Raw genomic sequence first — 23029 nt, forward strand, 5'->3', positions numbered from 1 at the left:
CACAATGATGTGAGGGACTGATAAAGTCATGCAAAAAACAAGTACTTCAAGTTATTGCTGCTACAGCTGGTTCTACAAGAGCTGGTTCTGCTGAATCGTGGGGTTTCCTTAGTTTTTTTTACACAGTGCTTCTGCATTTTGGCTTAGTTTTGACTAAGACTTAACATCCTGTTCAGGTTGAGCTGTCCTCACCTTGCAGGAGGAAGCCAAAAGAGATCCATCGAGTTTCCAGCCGAGACTCTGCACCTGGTCACCGTGCTGCTCTAGAACTGCAAACACGCAATGGATCTTTTAAAGTGGTAGAAACTGGAAATAATGTTAATGTTAGACAGTGACAAAACAATGACAAAGAAAGTTAAAATGGTTTGGAAAAAAAGAGGGAAGCGAGGACAGATTGACAGCACAAACACAGACAAGACAAAAAAGAAACGAAACAAAACACACACATCAATGTAAAGAGGTCACTTCATGAAAATGCAGGGAAGAGATGAGGCCATAAATCAAGCACACAGTGTTCAGAAAACACAACAATAAAAGTATGAGTGGTTTACACCTTTCACCAGTGTAGGCATATGTAAGAAATTCAAAGCATGGCACGTGTAAGCTGAAGTGCCATAAGTGATCACAGCACAGCTTGTGTGAATTATTTCACCATGACACACACCAAAAAATGAAGGGTGCCCTTGTTAAGACAGTGACACACAACGTAAAAGTGAAGAGCAAAAAAACAAACAAATAAACACAAGAACCCAAACACACACTCACTTAGATGCACATTTTCTCATTCAGATTGCTCCTTGACCACACATGGAAAGAAAACTACAAATGAGGGCGATGAAAGACACAGTGGCAGGTTGGATCAGCAGTGAGCAGCAGCAGCCAGGCCAGCTGTCATGGGGGGTGGAGAAGGAGGGACACAGTATATGTGTGTGGGTTGGGAGGTTTTTTTTTGGGGGGGGGGGGGGGATGAGGCCAGAGGATAGTGATTGTATCCTGAGGCCAATCCAAGGAGACTGGGGCCAGGATTGCAAACCAAAACATTACCTCTGCTGCTCCAGCACTTAGACAGAGCCACAGGGCTGTAAAACGTAGGCAGTGTCAGTGAGAGAGTCTCCAACACAAAAAAAGGGCAACCACTTCACTCCACTCCATATATAAACTTTTGTTACACACAGAAACAAAATGCGGCACATTTACTGACAACTAACTGACACAGACTGAAATGTTAAATGTGAAAAACAGCACGGCACATGATGTACGAACAAAGATTTTGAGATTTGTTTCAAATAAAAAAATTAAACTGTGCTCAGCTGCTGGTTGTAGTTACCTGCTAGCGGTGCTTCCTGGCTGTTGGTGTCCCAAATCTGAGCAGACTTAGTGGTGCCAACAGCCAGCACGCCAGAGGAGGTGGGGTGGAAGAGCACCAGCTCGAGCCTGCCCTGACCTGGCCGCAGGGTCAGCTCTGGACTGCTGGACTGCTCCTGCGCCAGATCACACAAACGCCACAGCTTCACCTGCGCACACGAAAGGACAAAAAATAAAGATAATGGCTCTTTCTCCCTCTTCCTGCCATCTCTGTATCCATTTCAGGGAAAAAACAAACCTTCTTCCCTTTTCTCCCCCTCTCCCTCCTCTTAGCAAAACAAACAATAGGGCTAGATCAGGTGATTCTGAATCCTCCCTTAGTTACACTACAATAGGCCTAAGCTGCTGGGAGGATTCCCATAATGCACTGAGGGTTTCTTCTTCACTCACTATGTGTTTATACATGACTCTGCATTTAATCTTTAAGTATTATTATTGTATGGCTCTCTTCCACAGTGTGTTTTTTGTCCTCTCTCCCTCCCCTCACCAACAACCGGTCATGGTTAGGCTAAGCAATCATAAGACTGCAGGAGCTGTGGTTGTCTAGCCTCACAAAGGGAACAAACTGTGTGAAGAAGATCAAAACAGCATGTAATTAAAATATCAAAGTGTAACATCAACCAGGCCGTCAAATGATGTATTTCTCTAAATGTTGAATAATTTGGGGTCTGGGCTCATGTTATGTTTCTAACAGATCAGATTACTTGAAAATTTATGAAAAAGAGTTTATATAAAGTCTAGTTAAGTCAGGAAAAACACACAATTGAGATCATGTTTCCCAGACATTTTCCCTGCTCAGCACAACCAAGCTGGTGAAACAATATGACCTGCTGGCAAAAGATAAGAGGAGAGAAAGTGTTTTGCAGATGCGGGGCACTGCAGATCACTTTGGTTCGTGTGTGCGGCAAAAGCTGCATATCTTTACGGGTCTGTGAGGTAAACCGAGCTGCTGAGTATGAAGACGCAGGACCCCGCTCAGCACATTCCAGTAAGCTGGGGCACCTGTGGCTGAGAGAAAGGAGTCTTCAAAATGTTTAAATAGGAAAAACAATTCAAAGTCCTGGCAGGAATAACAAAGCCTGAGACGATGGAACGTTGGCTTATGAGTATATTTGAACGAAGAACGAACAAGGTCAGAAAGAAGTAGGACACTGAACAGCTCACCGTTTCATCTACTGAGCATGTTGCCAGGAGACTCTCATCAAAAGGAGAGAAGTCCATGTCAGTCACAAGATCTGACAGGAGAGAAGGAAAATTAATTAATAGAAATTAGCATAAGATATTAGAACCAGGTCATGTGTCTACTTTCACTTCTGAGAAACATCATGTAGATTTCTCATGTGATTTGTGTTTTTAAAGAGTTTAAGAGGCAATCAAAAGGATTAAAAAAAAAAAAAAAACTACCAGAATGGCAGGAAATCTGGGTGACAGCCCGCTGGCCGTCTGAGCCTGGTTGGACTGAAGACAGGCCCAGCATGCCTCCACCTGTGGACACGTACAGCAGACAGGAAATGTCAGGAATCATCCTTTCAAAAGTTCAAATTGTTTCATCTAAGACACTGTGTTTGATTTTTAGGTTATGTTATCTTGATATTCTGAACTTGGGTAACAGCAGTATAAACATCACTCATACTGTAAATGGTGGATACTTCTATCTGACAAAGATAAGCCTGAGTAAATTCAAATGTATTTTTAACGTGATGATTTTATTTAGTAAGTGAAAAAAAAAATCGATCCAAGCCTGGCCCTATTTGAAAAGTAACGCCCCACCCTTGTTAAATCATGATTTAACTGTAATTAACCACATTTTTGAAAAGCTGAGTTCAGTTTCAGTAATCAACCCAGGTTGGAAAACCTTACAAAGCCATATCTAAGGCTTTGACACCTCAGTGAACCACAATGAGAGCCATTATCCACAAATGAAGGAAACTCAGAACAGTGGTGAACCTTCCCAGGAGTGGCCGGCACATCAAAATTACTCCGAGAGTGCATCAACAACTCATCCGCGTTTGGCGATCAGCTGACACCCAAAAAACAATGATGCAAAGCACACCAGCAGATCCACCTCTGAACGCCTCAAAAGACAAAATGAAAGGTTTGGAAGAACCCAGTCTTGAACCTGATTGATATCCTTTGGCAAGACCTTAAACAGCTAATTTATGCTCAAACACCCTCCAATGTGGCTGAAATAAAACAATTCTGCAAAGAAGAATAAGCCAAAATTCCTCCACAGTGATGTAAAATACTCATCACCAGTTATTGCAAACACTTGATTGCAGTTTTTGCTACCAAGGGTGGCACAAACAGTTAGATTCAGTTGGCAGGCAATTACTTTTCCAATTACTTTCTCAGACAGGGCTAGGGAGATGAAATGATGAAATCATCATTTTTTTTTTAAAAAAGTGTTTTGTATTTACTCAGGTTATCTTTGTGTAATGTATATTTTTTTTGATGATCAGAAACATGTAAGTGTGACAAACATGCAAACAAAAAAAAAATTAAGACATCAGGAAGGGGGCAAATACCTTTTCACAGCACAGTATAAGGGAATGTTACTGTTCTGCCAAACCTTTATAGTCTTACCAGCCTGCTCAGTATTGAAAGCCACGAGCTTGGAACTTGCTTTGATGTGGTTGCCCTGGGAGGCAAAGGAGCCTGCACGGACATTGTTGATCCACTCCTAGTGGAAACACATGGGTTTAATAATGCACAAGCATAAGTCAATGCAAAAAAGACCACAAACAACCATCTCTTCTTTGTTTCATAATATTAAGCCACACACTGTCACAACCATAAAAAAAAGAAAAAGAAAGCAAACGCTGCAATAAACAGGAAGGATCTGAGAGAGAGCACACACACATGCACGCATGAGTGGGAAGGAAGTGGAAGTCCTCCCTGCTTTGCACAGCAGAGAACTCTTAAAACTCTTTCATAACATTAACAAGGCAAGAGCAGCTAGAGGAAAGTGTGTCTGTACAACATGCTCCAGTAAGTACTGCTGTGCTGCTATTCAGGAAACTAAGAGCAATCCTGATGGTCATTCAGCCGCTAAAGGGCACTTTGACAGCTCCAACAGCCTTGCAGAAGAGATGTATTGCTGCTCTGTTCATTCATTTCAAAGCACTCTTTGCATTTATCGCAACAAGACTAGACATGTTTGTGTCAAAAGCGAGGTAGACAACAAATGCAAATACATCACAATAGAGGCCGTTTCAATTGAAAACAAAATCCTAACATATAACTTAACTTAAATTCCTCCATCTAAACCACATATAATGCTGATTATTACAATAACTGAGTCTATAAAACTTCTAGTTATATCATCTGAAAGACAACTTTATGTTCACCGGTCACTTTCTTTCACTACCTTTTTTAAATTCCTCTGCAGGCCTATGATTTGAAGTCGCTTTGACATAAAATTGCTTTCTTTTCTCATTCTATCCACATAAGCCTGCATCGCCTCCTGACCAACATTTCACCCTTGCACTGAGTATAAAATGTCAGCACACAGACACATGACTTCACATTAAATCTGCTCTCCGGTGCAAAGGGCTGGTTTAACATTCACAAGAGCAAAGCACCACCTGCTGTCTTAAACCCCGAGCACAGATTTGGAGAGATACCACTGTTTCTGTGCATGCCAAGGATTTTATTTTACTGCCCTCTGCTTTAAAAAAAAATGAAAGGCTGGGGGTTACATTATAATATACACTTCACAAAGCAGAGCTTTAGGCGTTTAAAGTTGAGGAAAAAATTGGTCCAGATTTGTATGCAAGACACTGCAGTCCAGTCCAGACATGCCAACAATTGCAATCTGCAGGACTACTATCACTGAAAAAGAGGCAACTGTGGTAGTTATATGGTAGTTATATTATTATTATTTTCCTTTCTCACTGGGGAAATTTTATATTTTTCCCCACTGGCTGAAAATCGGAGCAATCAAAACCATGTAATGCTGCAGCAAAGAGCTAATAAGCTATTTTAACACAAGTATGGTGATGTGCATCACCGCAGCATCCTATCACGGCTGACAGCAGTGTGCAACCACAATGATTTCAGTCTTCACTAAGAGCCCACAGAACACTTGCATCTCCTGCTCTGAATACTGTGCAGATTTCCAGATGCAGGAAGTTCAACATCCCTTGCAAACACGCAGGCGTTCCCCACAAAAGAGCACACCACAGAGCTAATTACCAACGCTAACGCTAGCTAGCAAATCTGCACCTATTCTGTCGCTCGCAAGCTACTCACATCTTTCTTGGCAATTTTCGGAGTGGTGTTTTTGAATTTGGAAGTCTTAAAGCGGTTCATGCTGCCCTCTCAAACTGACTTTCGTGCCTTCCGGGTGTCTGTGTCGAGGTGGCTGGTACTCGGCAAAGGAGGGTTCCTTCTACAGCTGACAGTTCAGCCTTGCCGCTTAAGTGTTCGCTCGCTTTGCTCCACGGAGCTGTCCGATAGGGCGGGAGATTTGTTTCTGGATGTATTGCTGTCTTCACGCGCTACGCCGTGTTGCAAAAGGTGTGCATCCTCTTTCATTTGTCACTTGTTATGTTCGATATACAGAGGAAAATCAGGGGAAATTGAATAATTTTAGCCGGTCGTGATTTATATGATGTGACTTCTTAAGCAGAATTTATTTTTTAAAAAAGAAAAGATGATTTAAGTTACATTTTCAAAGCTCATGTTTTCTTGAGAGAGTGACATCTCGGATTAAACAGAATATCTTTGGAGATTTAGTGGGTGACGCCCACTGTTTCCCGGACATGCGCAGAGCGTCTGGAGCGGCGGCCAGTGTAGCAATGATGGCGTCTTCGGCTGCTCGTTGCTCCTCACGTTGGATTACAGTCGCCGTGTCTTCAGGACAGCGGAGAGCTGTCAGTGCTATTGTGTGCTCTGGCCATGGAGAAGTCCGGAGTTTCTCTACACTGGGGGCCGAAAAACTGTGGCGCGGTGGGAGCCTGGTGTGTGGCGGAGTGGGGAAAGCGGTGACATTGAGAGGGCTGTCAGGTGAGAGCTGTGTTAGCCATATGGTAGTAGCCTTAGCTAGGCTAGGCTATTCTAGGCTAATTGTTTTGTAATTGAAGTTCACTCGAATGACGCAGGGTAAGACAGCTAAATAAAAGTGCCCTTATAACGGCTCAAGCAAACACTGAAGAAGAGACGAGCTTGGAGACCGGCGCATTTTTATGATGCACTCTCAAAGTTGATCAAATGTGATGCAGTCAGTCTTGCATACTTTGCAGCCATTAAGTTCAGTTTGCAGGAGGCCGATGCGGTGTTACATTTTGCTGTTAGACTAGATTTTGGCCTGGTCAGTAACTTAACACTAACATTAGACCCGTCAGTTTGACTAATTCACATGCTCCACATTTGGAGGGGGCTTTAGGGATCTGTGTTGTTTCTAGAATCTTCTGTCAGTTAGGGTTAGTCTAAGTATGCTTTCCATTCATGTCTTTTTGCATTATTTGTCACCTACACCCGGTAACTAACCGCAGAAAACAATGTTAAACACGCTAATTAGTGACACAGTTACACAAACACCTACAGAAATATCCACAGCTTACTTACATTTTTATTCCACATCTTATTTTTCAAGAATTGTGTTATTGGAATAATCCCACAGAGGAAACCATCTAGCATGATCCACAATACTTTTTGTACAGTGATTTGTGGACAGATGAGACACAACTTGAACTTTTTAGTTAAAAATGCACCACTGCATTTGGAGAAACATCTCATTTATCCACACGTACCTCTTAGGATCACAGTGGGGCTACAGCCTATCCCAGATTCCATCACAGAGCTAACGGAGAGACAAACAACCACACATTCTCAGATCCACATTGTAGTGTTATTTGGTTGTAGATGCATCCAAGTATTACATTAAAGCTGTCCTCCATCTGTTTTCTTTCACTTGTCTGCATTTCTCTTTAAATGTCTTGAAACTGTACTCACACCTTTCACCCTGCTGAACAGTTCCAGGCCTCAAACCACCAAACGCTGTCTACACTCAGTCCTTTCACACAAGTGCCCCTGCCAGCAGCAAACAGGACTTTTACCAGGTTCTTGGGGTACCTCGCACAGCAACACAGAAGGAGATCAAGAAAGCTTACTACCAGGTCTGTTCCTGCCTGAGATGCAGCTTGCACTGAGCACAGTAGTCTTTGCAGTAGCTGATGGTGTGTTCATGTTTGCTGTCCCTCAGATGGCTAAAAAGTATCACCCTGACACCAACAAAGATGACCCACAAGCCAAGGAAAAATTTGCTCAGCTGGCTGAAGCTTATGAGGTTTGGTTTTGGGCATTAATTCTACTCTATATTTGCTTTGCTCATTGAAACCTGTGAAACATCTCCAGGTTTTACCATTATTACCTTACTTTGTTCTTCATAGGTTCTTAGTGATGAAGTGAAGAGGAAGCAGTATGATACATATGGCACAGCGGGCTTTGATGCAGGTCAGGCGGGTGGAGGGCAGCATTACTGGAGTGGACATGCCAGCAATGTGGATCCAGAGGAGCTCTTCCGCAAAATCTTTGGAGAATTCTCTGGAGGTCGCGGCTTTGGAGACTTCGGCGCCATATTTGATCAGCCACAGGAGGTTAGAGGGATATTGTGAAATAGGGTGAAGTGAAGACAAGCGGTTCCTCAGCTGATTCTAATTGAAACAGTTTTATTTTATCAATCAAAATTTCCTCTTCTTACATGTTTTGTTTGTTTGTTTTGCCTCCCTCTCATAGTACATTATGGAGCTGACATTTACTCAGGCAGCAAAGGGAGTCAACAAAGAGATGTCAGTTAACATCGAAACAGCCTGCCAGCGCTGTGATGGTAAAGGCCACGAGCCAGGCACTAAGGTGCAACACTGCCACAACTGCAATGGTTCTGGCATGGTAAGAGCTCCAACAATGAGTTCATCTCGTTTCTATCTTTTTTTTTTCCAAGTGTGTTATTAAACATTAATTTCCCCCACTGTAGGAAACGGTAAACACTGGCCCATTTGTGATGCGTTCTACATGTCGGCGCTGCGGTGGCAAAGGCACGGTCATTTCCACCCCCTGCCACTCTTGTCGTGGCACGGGACAAACCAAACAGAAGAAGACAGTGATGGTTCCTGTGCCTGCAGGTCAGTCACACTCAAGTCTGTTTATCTGACTACTGTTTACACACTGCAGATACCTCAAGGATATGTTTGCATTTATCTTTTAATGAGTAGGGCCATGTGCCAAAACAAGCTTTGCTGTAGGCTGTTTCACAAAGTTATTGAAACATTGCCTAAAAGTGAATAGTAAATAATAATAGTAAATTGTTGTAGACTGGAGGATAGTTTCCTTATGTTGAGGTGTTTAGTCTAGAAAAACAAAATGGACATTTAATCTTAAAAATTTAAAGTATAAATTTAAGCGACATCTCCTCCCTGTACCTTTTAAAGCCTGCTGGTGTTGATCTTAATGGGATTATTCTATGAGATGGATCATTCCACTGTTCAAATTAAAAGTTGTTTTATTTAATACTACATATTTTGCCCTGCAGGAGTGGAGGATGGTCAGACGGTGAGAATGCCGGTTGGAAAGAAGGAGATCTTCATCACATTTAGGGTGGGTATTTGTTGTGCGTCAGTTGCTGCTATTTAATGCTAATCTCACAGCCAGACCTTCCAGAAGGGTTTCCTTCTGAGCCTCTTTAATGGGATTGTCGTGTGATTGTGACCAGGTCCAAAAAAGTCCCATATTCAGGAGGGATGGTGCAGACATCCACTCTGACCTTTACGTATCCGTGGCGCAAGCCATCCTGGGCGGCACAGCGAGAACACAGGGCCTATATGAAACTCTGAATTTATCTGTAAGTAGAAACTCTTGTTACCCGAATAACAACAATTTTGGGCAACATTTCAAACACATTCAGTGTAACAATTCACTGGATTTGTCTTTAGGTCCCTGCAGGCATCCAGACAGACCAGAGGATCCGCCTGTCAGGGAAGGGAATAGCTCGAGTCAGTGGCTATGGCTTTGGAGATCACTACATCCACGTCAAAATTAAAATACCCAAGTAAGACTGCACTGACATCCTTACAGTGTAATTTAAAAATGTATTAAATCACAATAAAGCTAAAACCGTGTCTTCCTGTACAGGAATCTCACAGATAGACAAAGAGCTCTGTTGATGAGCTACGCTGAGGATGAGACGGACATAGAGGGGACGGTAAACGGTGTCACTGCCACCACCACAGGTACACAGACAGCTTCACCTGGTTTCCTACTTTTTTCATTACCTACTTCTACCTTCTTCTGTTTTTTGCTGTATATTTCTAGTCCACTGAAATAAGATTGAGGAAAGGAATTTCTGCCTAGTTGATAAACCTGGCTGATGGAGTATCAATCTCTGTCCAGGTGGGGGCAGCAGTGGTAGGCGGTCTGAGGCAGGGCAAAGAAAACATGACAACAAGGCAGAGTTGAATCAACAAGTTGGCTTCTTCTCCAAATTAAGGAAATTATTCAGTTCTTCCTGACAGCCACAAACCAGGTAGGACTGGTTACTGATTTATGTTCATCTCCCACTGAACTTTTTCTCGTGCTGTTGTTCATAAACAGTAAACTTTTTTTTAATATACTTTAATACTTTATCTGGTTTGTGGCTGTTGCATAAGAACACAATGCATTTAGCCAGTTTAGGGATGTATCAGGTGTCTACTCCTTATCTTTTTAATTTGGCTGTTTTTCTTGTTGTCTTAAGTTGTTTTTTTTGTTTTTTTTGCTTCCTTTTCAAGGTAAAAGATCTTCCATGAACTGAGCGCCTCCATCAGTGTGTCAGAAGACAAGTAGGAGGACAACGGAAAGAGGAATACTGGGTTTTGGACAACTGTAGTTCTGGATGGAGTATTACAGACCTTCCTACCCAGCCCTGTATCAAAAACCAAGAGGATTATGTACTTTGTACCTCTGCCAAAGTGGATCCTGGAACAAGAGGCCAGTCCCCTCTCTGTTAAGCATCCATAGAAGCAATGGTGATAACAAACACTTGTCATTTCTCATTTCAATGTTGGTTTTCTATTCTTTGTCAGAAGAGAAACATAACGGTGATAACAGCATCCACATGCCCACAAATAAGTTATTGTATCCACAAAGAGTTCAGGTGCAGTCTAAAGTTTTATTCAAGGTTAAACAATCCTGTTATTGATCTTTCAGTTCTGTGTGCATCAGTTGTGTTTTCATGCTTGGGCTTCTCCGTTTCCTCAGCGCTGCCAGTCCTGACAGGATAAACATCAAACTAAAAGTTTGCCGTGGTGGGCTGGAGGTGTGTCAACAGTGGAAAGTAAAAGTCTCAGAATTATCATAGATCGAACTGTGGAAAGTCAGACTTTCCTGAACTGTGAAAACTGATTTATTCTGATCTGTCATGTTGCATTATGAGAGAGAAATTGATTTTAATCCTCAACCACAGTCCACATGTACATAAACAGCTGTAGAGCATACATTAATGCATCAATGTGCTATATAGAAGAGAGATACTGTACAGCTCTAATAAAGCTAGGGCCCAGAAAAAAAACTTTTATGTAAAGTACAGAAAAAATAAAGTTCACAATGCTTTGACTATGTCTGCACCTTAATGTTTAACATGTCTTTGTATATGCATTGATCACTTCATTAGGGACACCTGTAAACACAGATGCATTACAGCGCTACTGCTCCGGCAGTTTTACATTTTCACTTTTTGTTGACATTGTCATCTTTTTATTGTGTGGAGGGCATTTGTCAGAGGCAAGATTTAGAAAAGTCAGCACAGGTATTAACAGCTGTATTACATAGCTGTAAGACATAATTGGTAAAAACTTTAGATAATATTATAACCTAAGAGAAACTAAAACTAAAGAGAGTTCCTCTGTTTTTCAAGTTTTTTTTTTTTTTTTTTTCCCCCCAAAAGTCTAGTTTTTATATATTGTTTTTCAGATCTAGTTTTAATTTTGCCTCATACCCCCTCAGGGATGGAATGTGTGTGATTCTCAAGCTCTGGTCCTCTACAGGCAGATGAAAGGCTTCGTGTTGTTGATTTTAGGGTTGACTAATCTTCTATAATAACCCTGTGAAATTGCAAATATCTCAAATCACGAGAGGTGGTTTCGGTGCAAGGCAACAATCTCTATCCTTCATTGATAATACTGTGTGGCTCAAAAGCATAACAGCAGGGTACCAAAACACTTTTACTGCTGGAGACACACACACACACACACTTTAAGTAGGATGAGAAGGAAGATCCTGCAGAGCCTGGGTTCCATGCAGATGAAGAATTTAGCGTGTGTAATCAGCCAAAACTGTAGAAATTATTCACTTTTTTCTGACTCTTTATACCCTTTTTAGTCTTATGTATGAGTGATCAGCTCATTCACTTTGTTTTATGTGTAAATGAGTAAACTCTCATTCCTACAGAAAGTGTCTACATTACCCTGTGCAACAAAAAGGTGATGAGAGAAAATAAAGGAGCATCTCTCAAAGGTGTGTCTACATTAAACTTTAATTCAGGCAGGCATACCCTCCATCTGTTTTCTCTCGTTTTGTGGAGTGGTGGAGGACAGCACTATGAGTAACATAACCTGGCACTTAAAATTCATCTCCTCTGGTAGTACATGTTCTCTCAAGTAGTTTTTGAAGAACATTTTAACTCCCTTCTTTTCCTCTGAAGCGATTACTCAGCAGGATTAATATAAGCAGGCACAATAAGCACAACCAGAGTTGCACTTTGGATTAGGCAGAATGCATTTGGTTATATTTACAATGTAGGTGAGAAATGAAAGTTCATAGAAGCTTAATTAAATTTGTGGAATACTGAACACGAGTGCCAGTTTTGATATCAAAATTCTGGGGATTATCAAAGCTGTTATTAGACCTTTAGGTGACAATGAATATATACAACAAATCCATCTCATGTTTTACCCAAAACCGTATAATTACTGTAGCTGTATGATAGAAAAGGCAAACAAACAAAGGAGCAAATACGAGTCAAAAAGAATTTGTTTTATTTCTTCATGAAAACGAAAAACGTCTTTTTTCATTACTGAAAGCATAACGTACAGTTTTTCCCCACTCTCATACAAAGAGATTACTCTAGCCAGTTACTAGTAAAGCTCCAGTTAGATACAGATAAGGATTAAGAGCAGAGTCAATGAAAATGCAAGAAAATTAGAAATACACATGACTCAGGCAATCACTCCACACACTTTAAGTTTAATCTATGGTAATAGGTCCAAAACTACTGAATCATTTTGACACTAGCATTATAAAATGGTATTACATGGAAACTACAGGAGCGTATCATCCTATCCCTGTATTTGTCCTCCATATATGATGCATAAAGCCATCTGTCATCAACATGAACCTGAGACTCAAAAAAAAAAATCTTTATTTTCCTTGCCATATCTATCTATTATTTAAAAAAGAAATACTGCACATCCACTTATGTAATGAATGTGTGGTGCAAATACACTACACAGGTGATGCTGGATAAACTTTGTTATCAGCAAGTTGTTGTTTTTTTGGTTCTCTGTGCCTCAACTGCTTTAAGTTAAAAAATACCGTTACTGTGTTAGGATAAAGATTATACTTCAACCACAAAATACATACAGTACACACTTCTCTGTGCTTAAAAAAAAACAAAATAAAACTCAATATATGTGATGATCCCACTTCGTACATTCACAACGCATACTGATGCATCCAGAACGAATGGATACATAAGTGCTGAGCTGCTGAAGGTATTCTCACACAAATTCATCTCATGAAAGAATGTGGATGAAGCGTCATTAGTACAAAAATACAATTTTCCTCTTAAAACAGCCGCACGCACCTCTGTCCTAATATAGGCTCCCGTTTGCCGGTAAAGCTGAATTATTACAGTGAATTATTCCAGTGAATTATTCATATTGGATAGTTAAGCTCTGCAATCAAACCAACAGGCAGGTTTGTTTGTTTTTTTTGAACAAATACAAGATGCACTGTCACATAATTCTGAAAACAGAGAAATTATACAAGTGAACATGCACCAGGAGAGATTAAAATGTCCTGTATATATTATTAGTATGTGAAGACTGATTATTAATCAAGCTTTTAACTGCTATCACCCGTCTCAAAGAACAAACCTTTTGGAAATATTTGAAGCTGAAGCTTAATGGATTAATGAAATTTAGGTTTTCCATTAACTTTGCAACTGAATTACTGTGCAGAAATAAAGATAATTATATACGAGGAGTCAAAGTTTACACTTCCAAATAATCTTCTTACTAAAGGCTTCAATAGAAATCTAAAGTGCACAGCGTACTTTACTAATCACACAATTAACTCACTCCATGTTCAATTTATTATTAAGCAATAAATACTAAACAGCCAGATACAGTTGTGGGACGAAATGTCACTTCAGTAAGAAAATAGGAGATCTACATGAGGTCTTGAGATACGACCAAATGCAACTGGAAGGACACAGATTGGAGGGATAGTGCAGGAGGAGGTAGAGAATTTAAAAGATGAATAAATCTAGCGTGATGGATGGAATTATATTGGTCCTATAGATCATTTTGATGAATTTAACTGTTCCATATTTTTGTAAGCTTACATTATTATGCAATATGTAACAATAAATAAACTTGGACCACAAGCTATGACACGGTCCACATCTCGTGGAAAGATCTCAGTGTCCTTACTGTCCTTCCTGTTACAGTCCTCTTTTCACACAGCAGCAGAGTGGCAGACGGAGCGACAGATCACATCAGATACCACGCAACCAGTCCAGCCAAGGCAGCAAACCAAGTAGCAAATAGGACCTGTCCTGTCGGATGTCTGAGAGCAGCCATGGCCAGCTGACGGACGTATGCTGTTCCACCTGATGCCGCTGTGACACAAAGGAGGTCCGGACACAAGCTTAGATAGTGACAAGAAACATTATTACTTACATATATTTACAAAGGCAGTACACTTACCCATTTTGGCATTGTAGTAGGGACATTTGCTGATGTCTCCACCCATTGCTCCATGAACGGGCATGCCAGCATCTAAAACCTCCTCCTGGATGGTTTTGCCGATCTCTTCTAACTCCTCAAACACCTGCCAGAACGAACGTGAAGCATGTGAGGTTGAAATATAAAGTCTACAATTTGTTGTTGGATAACACAGATAGATGAAACATCTATGAGTAATTCAAATACTTGGAAAGAGCAAAACTCATAAGGTTGATGGCTGGATCCCCGATTTATTACACTACTAAAACAGAAGAACACCTTGCACGTCCACCACCAATAGTGCTTGAATGCGTTTGTGTATAAACAGGTGAACTGGAGACACACTTGTTCAAAAACTGAGGTTTAAGACTTCTATCAGAAAACTCCACAAAGTGGAAAACAACCGCACCTTCTGCTTGGCCTCTCACCTCAATATTGAACAGAAAAGCCTTCACAGCCTCATCCACCAGTCTCTTCTTTGTTTCCATGTCCAGTTCCAGCTCATTCATCCGACTTCGATACAGCTGCTTGAATGCTTTGGCGCTATGGATGGCATCGAACTGGTAGAACTCTAAGCCCTCTCCTGTGGGCGGCAGCTTCAAGGCTCTCTGTGCCACCTTCTTCAGCACCTGCCCACCAGATAGGTCCCCCATGTAGCGAGTGTAGGCATGTGCAACCAGCAACACTGGGTCCTCCTGCCCTATTTGATGGATGCGGTCCACATATTGTTGGGTGGCCTTTGAGCAGCTTGCATGGCTCTTCCATTCTGGACCGTAAAAGTATTCGAGGTCACGGGCCAGAGCTTCGTGGCGATGCAGCTCAGCGGGAAAATAAAGAGGAGCAAAATGGGGGTGATCCTTGTTTCTTTCAATCTCCTCCTCCAGGGCCGTGTAAGTGTAGTAAAGCGCCACCGCACCAAGCTGAGGGAAACAAACATGAAAGGTTGGTGTAGAAGCCACTTTTTCTGCCCTTCTTCAAGCACAAGTGTAACATGAGCTGTCTGCTTTGTGTTCTTGTTTCCACCAGTTTTCTATAACACATTTATTTGCAGGCTTTGCTTTGTGAAGTAGTCTTCTATATAAAAAAAGGACATCATCTACCTTTTTTCTTGACACTCACCTTGAAGAGCTCTTTGCGGATGCGACCCCTGAGGAAATCTTTCACAAACTGAGTGTTCTCAGCCTTTTCGTGAATCTGCTTGGTCCCTGCTGCCAGCATCTCAGACAGATCCTCTGGCCTGGAGAAAGAAAGGAAGTTTGGTTTGTTGCGTATGTGACAAAACTGAAGCAGGATTATTAATTTCAAATCTTATTAACACAGATACTAGGTTAATGGAAGCAGCTTTACCTGAGGGTGTTTTCTTTCTGCTCATACACAGGCCCTGCACCATTGGACACATTCCCTGCTGTCTCCATCTTCTCCAGTGACTTAGTGATATGATGTTTCCTGACACCTACTTAACCCTAAAAATCAGAACAAAGCATTTAACAAGCAGTATAGTCACATTAAAAAGTATTATCACGTTCCATAATTTTTAATCTATATGCTGTCAAGGTAGAGTGCTGATTTTAAGATAATTAAAAGAAGCCGTACAGCTGCATTGCTCACTGCGGCACTCAAGATCCAAACAAAATTAATAGCGTACAAGAGCTAAAAGGACATTCAGAAACACATCCTCTGCCAAGAAAAATGTTCTGTCTCACTATCCTGAATAAAAATGTCATGCACTGTCTCTCAACAAAACAACTTCAAATCAAACCTGGTAGTTTCTGTACCTTCCTGCTGACAGATGATTTTTTTCCCCCTTTTGTCATCTATCTCACAATATTAAAGAAAAAACAAAATTTAAAAAGGAGGTAGAGCAAGTAATCTACTAATCAGAGGGTTGGTGGTTTGATCCCTGGCTGCTTAAGTATTAATGCCAAGTATCATCAGGGAAGATACTAACCCTAAGTTTCTCGTATAAATATGCATGAATGTTAGACAGAAAGCACCTCAGTAGAAAAAGCATAGCAAAAAAAGTGCCTGTATGAACAGGTGAATGAGGCAAGTTGTATAAAGTGCTTTGAGTGCTCAGGTAGAATAGAAAACCGCTGTACATCCATTTGCTATTTACCATCTTGGGAGCAGAACGACATTTTTTCCATATGGATCTTTACATGACAACTGACCTAACCAAATTTAAGAACATTTCCCAGCCTGACCACCTCTGACTGCTCTGAATCTAGAGAACTACTTACACTATGTCATTCTAATTTATAGGCCACATATCTGCTACTGTGACTTCAGGAATAAAGAATTTCAAAAGTTCGAGTCTATCATCACTGGAAGTTTTTCAAGGAAATTGGAGATCATCAGGCTGGATGCTCTAGGTCAGCTGACATAGAATGAGCCCAATACATTACACTATTAAAAACAGTTTACCTAGATTAGTGGTTAAGAGTCCACAAAACCTGACTTACAATAAAGTGTTTGTAATAATCATATCAGGTCCATAATCACAAAACTAAGTCTGTTTATGGTGTTTGACTTACTGTCAAATACTACCAACACCAAAACATAAATATCCCTTGGATATTTGGATGTACATTAAATAACAGCAGAATTAACTCTTACCCAAGATGACACAGAGGTTAATCAGGAAACAAGTGAAGCTAATAACCTCTTCACAGTGGCTGTCGTCCCTGAGTTAATGATGATGGTGGTCAAAGAAATAAAGCCTTTTGCCACTTAAATCCAGCTGCTTTAAGCCTCTGACCTGATTTACTGTAAGAAAAAAAAAGAAAAGAAAGATAAGACAGGCTCAGAGTGAAAACTGATACAGTACAAACGGGCAAGTGCTAGCTTGGTTTACAGAGATAAGCAGCATCCAGGCAGGTGTGACCTAAATTAATGCAGCCAAACAAAAAGCAGCTCAAACACAGCACAGGCCTTCTGGCATTTACCGGGAGACTCCAAGCATAACTCGCACAATGAGCAAGCAAGTGCCATTCGAGGAGAGCCACGTAAGTGATTTAAATCAGCTGAATCCCTCCAATCACAGATCATGTTGTAAAACCACCTTTTATCATCACACGAAGGTTAAACCCCAGAGTTCGTCCTCTAGCTTCCCACAGTGGGAGCATCACTTTAACAACCACAGCTAACTTTACTGAACAACGCTAGCCAAGTTAGCTGTAAGCTAGCTAACATATCATTTCCACAAAACACGCTTAAGATTTGAGAAAACAGCGGTTTGCCACACACCAGAGGCCCACGTCTCTGTTCGCTCATAAAATGTAATTAAATAATGCTAAATTACAATGCCACGACAAACCTTCTTTGCACCGTGATAAGCTGCCTACAGCTACAAAATCATCCTGCGGAGGTCCAGAGCGAAACTACGTTTAACTCCGCCCCTTCGATGATCACATGATACTCTACAGGGTGCTCTAAGATTTGTAGTTCTCGCACAGGACTACAGAAAAAAAAAACCTATCCAGAAAAAGTCCGTATCTTCACAGTATTAGGCTTTTCGAAAGGGCTACTGAAAAAAAAATATTAAACTTGGCTATAATAAAAGATGTAGCTGAATAATGAAGAATTTCAACTAAATTATAGATTTCAAATAGCTAGTCCCATCGAACTGTCTGTTTATTACTCCAATAATTGAGAAATTCACGTAACTATGGAGAAAAGGGCAGTAGTATGTCACAATAGGGATAATAAGATAGGATAAACTCTATCCCTAACAAACACAGAATACAAGCTTAACAAAACAGACTACGACATGACCAAACAATAACTAACCTGGAATGAAAATAAATACTTTTTAAAAAGTGAACTGAAATAGAAATTCATCCATCCATCCATCCATTTGCTTTCTTCGACTTATTCACTTCAGGTGCATTGAGGGCTGGGGACTATCCCAGCAGTCGCAGGGCAAAAGCCAGGGTACATTCAGGACAGGTTGTCAGGTGGGAAAAAAAGCATGAAATAATAATGTACAGCTAAGTAAAATATGTCAAAGAGAAGAATTTAAACTAGCTTACTGACTGTAGTAAAGCAGCATAGCAAAAATCAGAGGACACACAGCGGGTAAGTGTAAGAGTGTAAGGTGTTCTGACAGCACAGTCTTGGAATAAACTGTTAGCATGAGGTGATGCTTTGCCAGACAGATGTGTTAACTGTAGAGAGCTATTGCGTGAAGTATGAAAGATTTACTGTCAGAGCTGAATCAGTCTGTTAGACAAGTGCTCTGCTGCCTGTCCAGTAAGTGATGCAGAAAGTGGTCAGGATAACAGCAAATCACAGAGCCAGCCTGATCATCCTGTAGGTGTAACCAGGATAGAAAATCTCCAACATTTTGCTGCAAATGTTGAAGATATAGATTCATCAGAAGGCAATCTCCAGCAGCTGGCAAAATCGTTGTTCATACTATTCCTCAAGGAAATTTTTCATGGTAATGAATACCAAACATGCTGGTTTGCATGTCATTTCACATTAGGGATCATCTTTTCTACAGGTAGATATATAGTATGTGACACATCATAAGTCCAAAATTACAGAAATTGGAACCTAGAGAGAAAACCAAGACCAAATCAAAAGGCTACAAGAGAATAACCACAAGATGGCCTTCATACCAAATAAATGCAATGGTTTGTCAACAGTTACTGCTGTTACTGTTCCTTTGGGAATAAATAAAAGATAAAGTAGTCCATCAAGTTTTAATGGATGCTCATTTTAATACATTTTAAATTGCAGCACCAGTTGCAAATCAGGACGTGATTTTAGTAAAACCATCTGTAGCTCTCTATCAGGCCATAATGAAGTAATTGCAAGTTACATAATCTGATAAAACCATCACTGGGTTTGACAGCAATTATCCTTGTAATGGCAGTGTTTATGGTAGTGTTTTAACAATCATCTCATCAGCTGGTGTTCAGTGATGTGCCCATTTTAACCAAGCTGTTCTCTAGTTTCACGGGACTTGTGGCACAATATCCACTAATCTGATGCGGTAACAATTCAATGTTCTTTCTTGTTGGCGCTTCAGGTGATGCACCTATGAATTCAAGGCTTTTGAATAAAACACTGGCCTCATATACTGGTAAAATCATAATGGTTTTCTGTGAGGGCACAACAAGCTTGTCCCAAGCACATTTGTTCCATAGATGAACTTTAACATGAGGGCCTCACCCTCCTCCCCCTCTTCAATCTGTGACTGACTGGATCATGCCAGTCAGTAACAGATCCAAGTGTGATAATGATGTTTTGGGTGTTTTTGTGCACAGATGTTTCGTGTATACTCATCATGCTTATGTACAAAGTGGCTGTTAATGTTGCCTGGCAGATTGATCCATTAGTAAAGGGCTAAAAGCCCACTTGCATGTTGTAGCTGTGAGGGCACGTACGTGTGTATGTGCTTTTGTTCAAATGTGATTGTCAGAGCCTAATATTAGTCTGGCAAGCCGGCTGCATTGTCAGATGTGTGGCTGGCAGGGGGGCAGTTGAGTGCCTCTCCCCCTCATTCTGCTGCTGAGCCACAGGAGCCTGGTGGGGAGGATAACAAGATGATTCATTTCCCTGCAATGGGGCCACAAAGCTGTTGCCATTAGATGAAATTGCTTTGGGAAGTGCTTTTGAGCTACTGATACCGTTCAGAGCGGAGGGGGGGATCGGTTTAAAAGAAGAAATGTTAGCTTTAAAGCTGATTTTCCACACAAAACATAACATTTCTTTACACTGACAGCTGTTTTAACTGGATAAGTCTGTCAGTCTGTTTCACGGCTACTTAGTTTTGTTTGCTACTCTGCTTTCCTGTGCATTCCCTTTGTGGTTGAGATATAGCACGCAGTCCATTTTACCCTACCACTATCTGACATGGTACCTGCTGGGATCTGATTCTTTTTTTTCTTTTTAAAAAAAAATATGTTTATTAAGATTTTTGCTATAAAGAAAAAACAAAAAACAAAACAGACAACACAACAGCAAGGGCAACAAAAAACATAAGGCAAAAAATTACACTGCATCAACAAAGATACTACTTCAACACTGGCAAGATACAAAAATAAAATGCTAGGGTGGTAGATTGAATTATTGATCAAAGAGGAATTTGTTTTAATACATGATCTAAAAATGGCTGCCACACATTAAAAAACTTACTAAGTTTGTCCTCTAATGTATACCTAATTCTCTCCATATGCAGTAGAGCAATCAGTTCTGTCAGCCACATTTTGAATTGAGGCACAATGTCAGACTTGTCCACTTCTGTTTGGAATGGTAATTTCTAAGAAAATTATCTTGACTCTCGGGATCTGATTCTTTACTTTGCGTTATGATTTCCAGCAAAGCAGAATACATGTGAACATGGTGATTTAGCTGGGTGATATTAACAATGGCAAAAATACAGAAAAATGAAACATTACATCTGCATTGCTTCACGTGTCTATGACATAAGTGGGGGAAAAGTAAGTAAAAATGGCCTTCTTTGATGAGGATGTACTCAGTTATCATTAGGTTTTTTAGTTCCTTCCCTACATTAACGAGGCAAACTGCCTGTTAATGAAGAGAAGTGTGAAGCCCCTTAATTTGGGATATAGAAAAAGAATAACACAACTCTTGGGATTTAAATGAGCATGACTTAATCGGAAAGTGAAATGTCATGCTGAGAACATCAAGCGCAGGCTTTTAAAAGCAAGAAAAACAATGTGATGCACACCAAGAAGACATGTCAATCAAATCAAAAGAAAAAGCCCATTTCTTTCACTCATTAGGACCTCTATGAAAAAGTTTGACTTACAAACTAATGAGCGTCTTTTTAAAGTTCAATTAAATTCACTGAGTTTCCTCAGTCTAATTGGTAAAGTGGTAACAATAATTGTCAAACAAGGGGAATAAATGAATTTAAAACAGTGTCTATTCCTGGAAGTTTCTCTTGATTTTTCTATTGCTGGAAATATTGTATTGGTGCAGCAGATATATGCTCACCAGCCCCTTCATTAGGTACATCTTGCTAGTACCAGGTTAGACCATCTTTTAGCCTTCAGAACCTTAATTATGCCTTAATTCTTTGAGTCATAGATTCATCATGGTGCTGGAAACATTCCTCAGAGATTTTTGTTTATGTTGACATGATAGCATCAGATTGCTGCAGATTGATTGGCTGCCCATCTGTGATGTGAATAGAACCGCATCAAAAAGGTGCCATATTGGACTAAGATTTGGTGACCATGGATAGCTTTTTAAGACAGTGACCTCCCTGTCATGGTCAACAAAACAGGTTGAGATGATTCGAGCTTTATTACTTGGTGCATTATCCTGCTGGAAGCAACCATCAGAGGATGGCGGCCATAAATGGATGCCACAGAAATAATACTTAGGTTCAGTTGGTACGAAAGGGAAAAGCCTTGTTTCTCACTCCACTTGAGGAAACACTTGATTTATGCACCGTTTTTGTTCCTTTATTGGAGTACGGCGATCTTCTCTTTATGAATTTATGTGGCCAGTACCTAAAGAGGTTGCATACCATCTACCATTGTGCTGTATGTTTTATTGCTGGCCATGGAAATCTGGCACATCAAAGTTCTCTGTATACTGGTGCTAAGTAGGTATCTCTGTACGTCTGGAGACTTCCTCATTAGTTGGTTTTTGTATATAGCTTTTTGCTTGGGCTAATGCCTTGTTATTTGTGTATATGTATGTGTGTAAAAAATACAAGCAGTACAGTATATGTTCTCACAATATTTTACAAATGTTTGCCCCCAGAGTCAGAGCAGAATCAGGAAAACGTTTGGAATAATATTCACAAGGACCTGAAATTTCCGGAACTAGTTACAATGGGGGAGTTTAAGTCCATTTGAAAGGAGTGAGAAAGTAGCTCTTTTTTCAGTGTGACTGTTTTTGATGTTGCTCTTGATGTGTTATTGCATATGACTCACATATTTGTGTTCACTTGTACTGAATGTCAGTTTCATTTCTTTCTTTACTTACTTATCATATTGTTTTGTGTTATGTTCTAATTTCTAATCGCACTCTTGGCAATGACTCTCTTGAAAGAGATTTTTAATGAGACTTTCAATGAGTCCCACAGCATTACACCACCACCACAAGCATCCACTGATACAACAACCAGTTGAACATTTGTACCTAATAAAGTGGCAAAAGATTGTGTGTTATAGACTAACAAAAATTAAACAAGTAATGACATTCATGCCCTTACATCTGAACGTGCAATACTGCAAACCTGGTAAATATAAATAAAATCCACCAAAGCTTGATAAAGGTTTTATGAGAGGAATTATTGGCTCCAACAACATCTGATTGTGCTTAATGTCTCAGTTGTGAGGGCTCATGTGTGTATTTTTTACTTCATAAGCAGCAAATTATCCAAGAGTTACTCATAATCTGCCTCTGTTTACACCTGCTTTCCAGAAATTTCTCATGAGGCTCACTCAGACTGACAGCTGTAAGTGTAAGCAGGTTACTTGGGAATGTTACTGGAACGTTTAATGGTTATGGTTATCAAAAATAATCAGCAGTGTTCTTAATTTTTGCAACTTTCATATATTATGACATGTTTATGAGTCAACTGTATGAGTACCAAATGCGAAATTAAGACTGGGTGAGTACTGTTGAATAGAAACGTGGTAATAAAGAATTCAATAATCTAATAGGCAGCGTCCCTGGTAACCATCGCACTTCTC

General features: G+C 40.3%; 3 protein-coding genes across 7 annotated transcripts in view; 1 reads left to right on the top strand and 2 right to left on the bottom strand.

Moving 5' to 3' along the window:
* Positions 1 to 5773, bottom strand: part of LOC134626235 (mitochondrial import inner membrane translocase subunit TIM16-like) — a 111385-nt gene extending 105612 nt beyond the window's left edge. For both annotated transcript variants that reach the window (XM_063471860.1, XM_063471858.1), the window contains exons 1-6: positions 5617 to 5773; positions 3949 to 4045; positions 2770 to 2850; positions 2530 to 2600; positions 1328 to 1514; positions 193 to 269 (exon numbers count right to left, since the gene is read on the bottom strand). In XM_063471860.1, coding sequence (XP_063327930.1) covers positions 193 to 269; positions 1328 to 1514; positions 2530 to 2600; positions 2770 to 2850; positions 3949 to 4045; positions 5617 to 5676 — 573 coding nt within the window. In that variant the 5' untranslated portion in view covers positions 5677 to 5773. The remainder of the gene's footprint in view (positions 1 to 192; positions 270 to 1327; positions 1515 to 2529; positions 2601 to 2769; positions 2851 to 3948; positions 4046 to 5616) is intronic.
* A 374-nt stretch (positions 5774 to 6147) lies between these two features.
* dnaja3a (DnaJ heat shock protein family (Hsp40) member A3a) lies at positions 6148 to 10958 on the top strand. 2 transcript variants are annotated; one of them, XM_063471864.1, is made up of 12 exons: positions 6148 to 6372; positions 7342 to 7484; positions 7571 to 7654; positions 7758 to 7964; positions 8104 to 8256; positions 8342 to 8489; positions 8897 to 8961; positions 9077 to 9205; positions 9297 to 9412; positions 9496 to 9593; positions 9754 to 9886; positions 10131 to 10958. In XM_063471864.1, the coding sequence occupies exons 1-11, from the start codon at positions 6165 to 6167 to the stop codon at positions 9870 to 9872; spliced, it is 1470 nt and encodes a 489-aa protein (XP_063327934.1). In that variant the 5' UTR covers positions 6148 to 6164; the 3' UTR covers positions 9873 to 9886; positions 10131 to 10958. The 2 variants fall into 2 exon arrangements, with proteins under 2 accessions (XP_063327934.1, XP_063327935.1); XM_063471865.1 differs by lacking the exon at positions 9754 to 9886.
* Positions 10959 to 12357: 1399 nt separating this feature from the next.
* hmox2b (heme oxygenase 2b) lies at positions 12358 to 17756 on the bottom strand. Of its 3 annotated transcripts, none has more exons than XM_063471867.1 (7): positions 17662 to 17756; positions 17008 to 17111; positions 15693 to 15808; positions 15465 to 15582; positions 14774 to 15265; positions 14328 to 14451; positions 12358 to 14239 (listed from the first exon to the last, which is right to left on the bottom strand). In XM_063471867.1, the coding sequence occupies exons 3-7, from the start codon at positions 15758 to 15760 to the stop codon at positions 14112 to 14114; spliced, it is 930 nt and encodes a 309-aa protein (XP_063327937.1). In that variant the 5' UTR covers positions 15761 to 15808; positions 17008 to 17111; positions 17662 to 17756; the 3' UTR covers positions 12358 to 14111. The 3 variants fall into 3 exon arrangements, with proteins under 3 accessions (XP_063327937.1, XP_063327936.1, XP_063327938.1); XM_063471866.1 differs by having other exon boundaries at positions 16962 to 17111; XM_063471868.1 differs by lacking the exon at positions 17008 to 17111 and having other exon boundaries at positions 17662 to 17727.
* Between the last annotated feature and the right edge of the window lie 5273 nt (positions 17757 to 23029).

This window comes from Pelmatolapia mariae, linkage group LG4, assembly GCF_036321145.2.
Source record: "Pelmatolapia mariae isolate MD_Pm_ZW linkage group LG4, Pm_UMD_F_2, whole genome shotgun sequence".
NCBI lineage: Eukaryota > Metazoa > Chordata > Actinopteri > Cichliformes > Cichlidae > Pelmatolapia > Pelmatolapia mariae.